The sequence below is a fragment of the Sphaeroforma arctica genome (genome assembly GCF_001186125.1).
Source record: "Sphaeroforma arctica JP610 unplaced genomic scaffold supercont1.6215, whole genome shotgun sequence".
Taxonomy (NCBI): domain Eukaryota; class Ichthyosporea; order Ichthyophonida; genus Sphaeroforma; species Sphaeroforma arctica.
The window spans coordinates 1-1,715 of NW_014034343.1; the positions used below are offsets into that span (position 1 = coordinate 1).

Sequence of the window (1,715 nt, forward strand, 5' to 3'; positions counted from 1 at the left end):
TGTCCGTCGCGCAGATGCATTTATTTGGTATCTGAACGTTTGCGTACCTATACATATGATAGTATATAAACTTTTAGAACATAACGTATGAACAGGATGCATATATATATATAAATATATATAAATGTGCGTGTGCGTGTGTGTACACGTGTTTATATGGGTTTGCGTCTGCGTCTGCGCCTGCGTCTGCGTCTGTATGTTTGTTTGTATTTTCTTACGACGTTAGACATTATATATACGCCGCAACAGATTCAGCTGAAATCCCCTTGCAGCCACACTGTCGCCAGTGGTCTGGACATGCCTCCAGACTACCTTTGGTTAATACACTTTTAACTTTGCCCCATTCGTTCTCTCTGTCCTTACCCTTCTATGTGTGTACCTTATCTTATCCTCCTCATATACACTTCTTTTAGCTTAGCACCATAACTTTCTCTCTCCATACTAATATAACTAGCGATGCCACCTGCGAGGGTGTGTCAAATCGCGCATAGCACCACTCAACTACTGCAGCGCTGAGCACGCTGCCCAACATCACAAGCCACCTGGGGGGAGGAAAAAGGGCTCTCAGGGCAAACAGGCCCTGTCCAAGACAGCCCCACACATGATCAAGCAGATACAACTGCAGCCGAAGGAAACAGCGACGGCCCCTATCACTATACAAGCAAACACACGCACGCTGTCACAGGGGGGGAGTGTGGGACCAACGCATGGGAAGGGTCAGCTAAACACGTACACGGGTACACACGCACAGGCACCCGCACCTACGTGGATAGAGGCACGACAACCAGCCCATGAACAGGCACTACACCAGCCACAGACACCACAGCCCAATACACTCTCGCAACAACAGCCACCGACTGCCATAACCCCCGCACAGGCGCAGTCGCACACGCAGCCACACACATACACGTATGCACAACCACAGCCACATGCGCAATTACAGACAAAGACATCAACACAGCCACAGACACGCGCGCAGAAACAACAGCCCTTCACTTCATCGGAGATGCAAAAGGTGTCGGCAGTGCAATAAAGCAGAGCCAAATGAATTGAAATAACCTCCACATATTGCAGTTTGTTGAGTGTATTCACATATCGTACGTTGAAGGATGTCTATTGGGCGTGTTTATGTCCGACGCACACCACCATGGCACAATTGCGAATCGTGGCAGATGTCTTTGCACGGCTTTTTATTTGGTTTTTTGGGGGAATATTCGGCAATAACTGTGTGCAGGGGACCATATCGTCGTCCAGAATTCGTGCTTTGCCATATATAAAACCCTAATTCTACAAAGTTCTACACAAAATCCAATATAGCTATTTATTCAGAATACTTAAACAAAATATCATGGTGCAATTTCCTACAGCGGCATTTGGTAGAAAGTACCCTTGTCATAGTCTACCAAATTTATATTCGATCCGTATTTCGATCCGTAACGAGTACAATGGTTTCCTATCTTTTGTTTAATAGCTGCACAAATAATGTGTATTCCAATACAGTGTATCAATGGTGTCTGCCTGTCTACATTTGATTTGTTGGTCACATATATCCCGTGGGAGTCCATGTTTCTAACATGGTGGTTGAATTTGTCGACGGTGTGAACACTATGTTTTAGTTCCATCTCCATCGCTTCGACACACTGAAATCTTTATTTATATATATATATATATATATATTGTGTGTGTGTGTGTGTGTGTGTGTGTGTGTGTGTGTG

At 45.1% G+C, this 1,715-nt stretch overlaps 1 protein-coding gene across 1 annotated transcript; it reads left to right on the forward strand.

Annotated features, from left to right (window-relative positions):
• Positions 1 to 454: 454 nt before the first annotated feature.
• On the forward strand, positions 455 to 1,060 carry SARC_15500 (hypothetical protein; the record flags this gene model as incomplete). Its single annotated transcript, XM_014290380.1, has 1 exon — positions 455 to 1,060. A coding segment is annotated over one exon (579 nt), but the record flags the coding sequence as incomplete, so codon positions are not given.
• Positions 1,061 to 1,715: the final 655 nt, after the last annotated feature.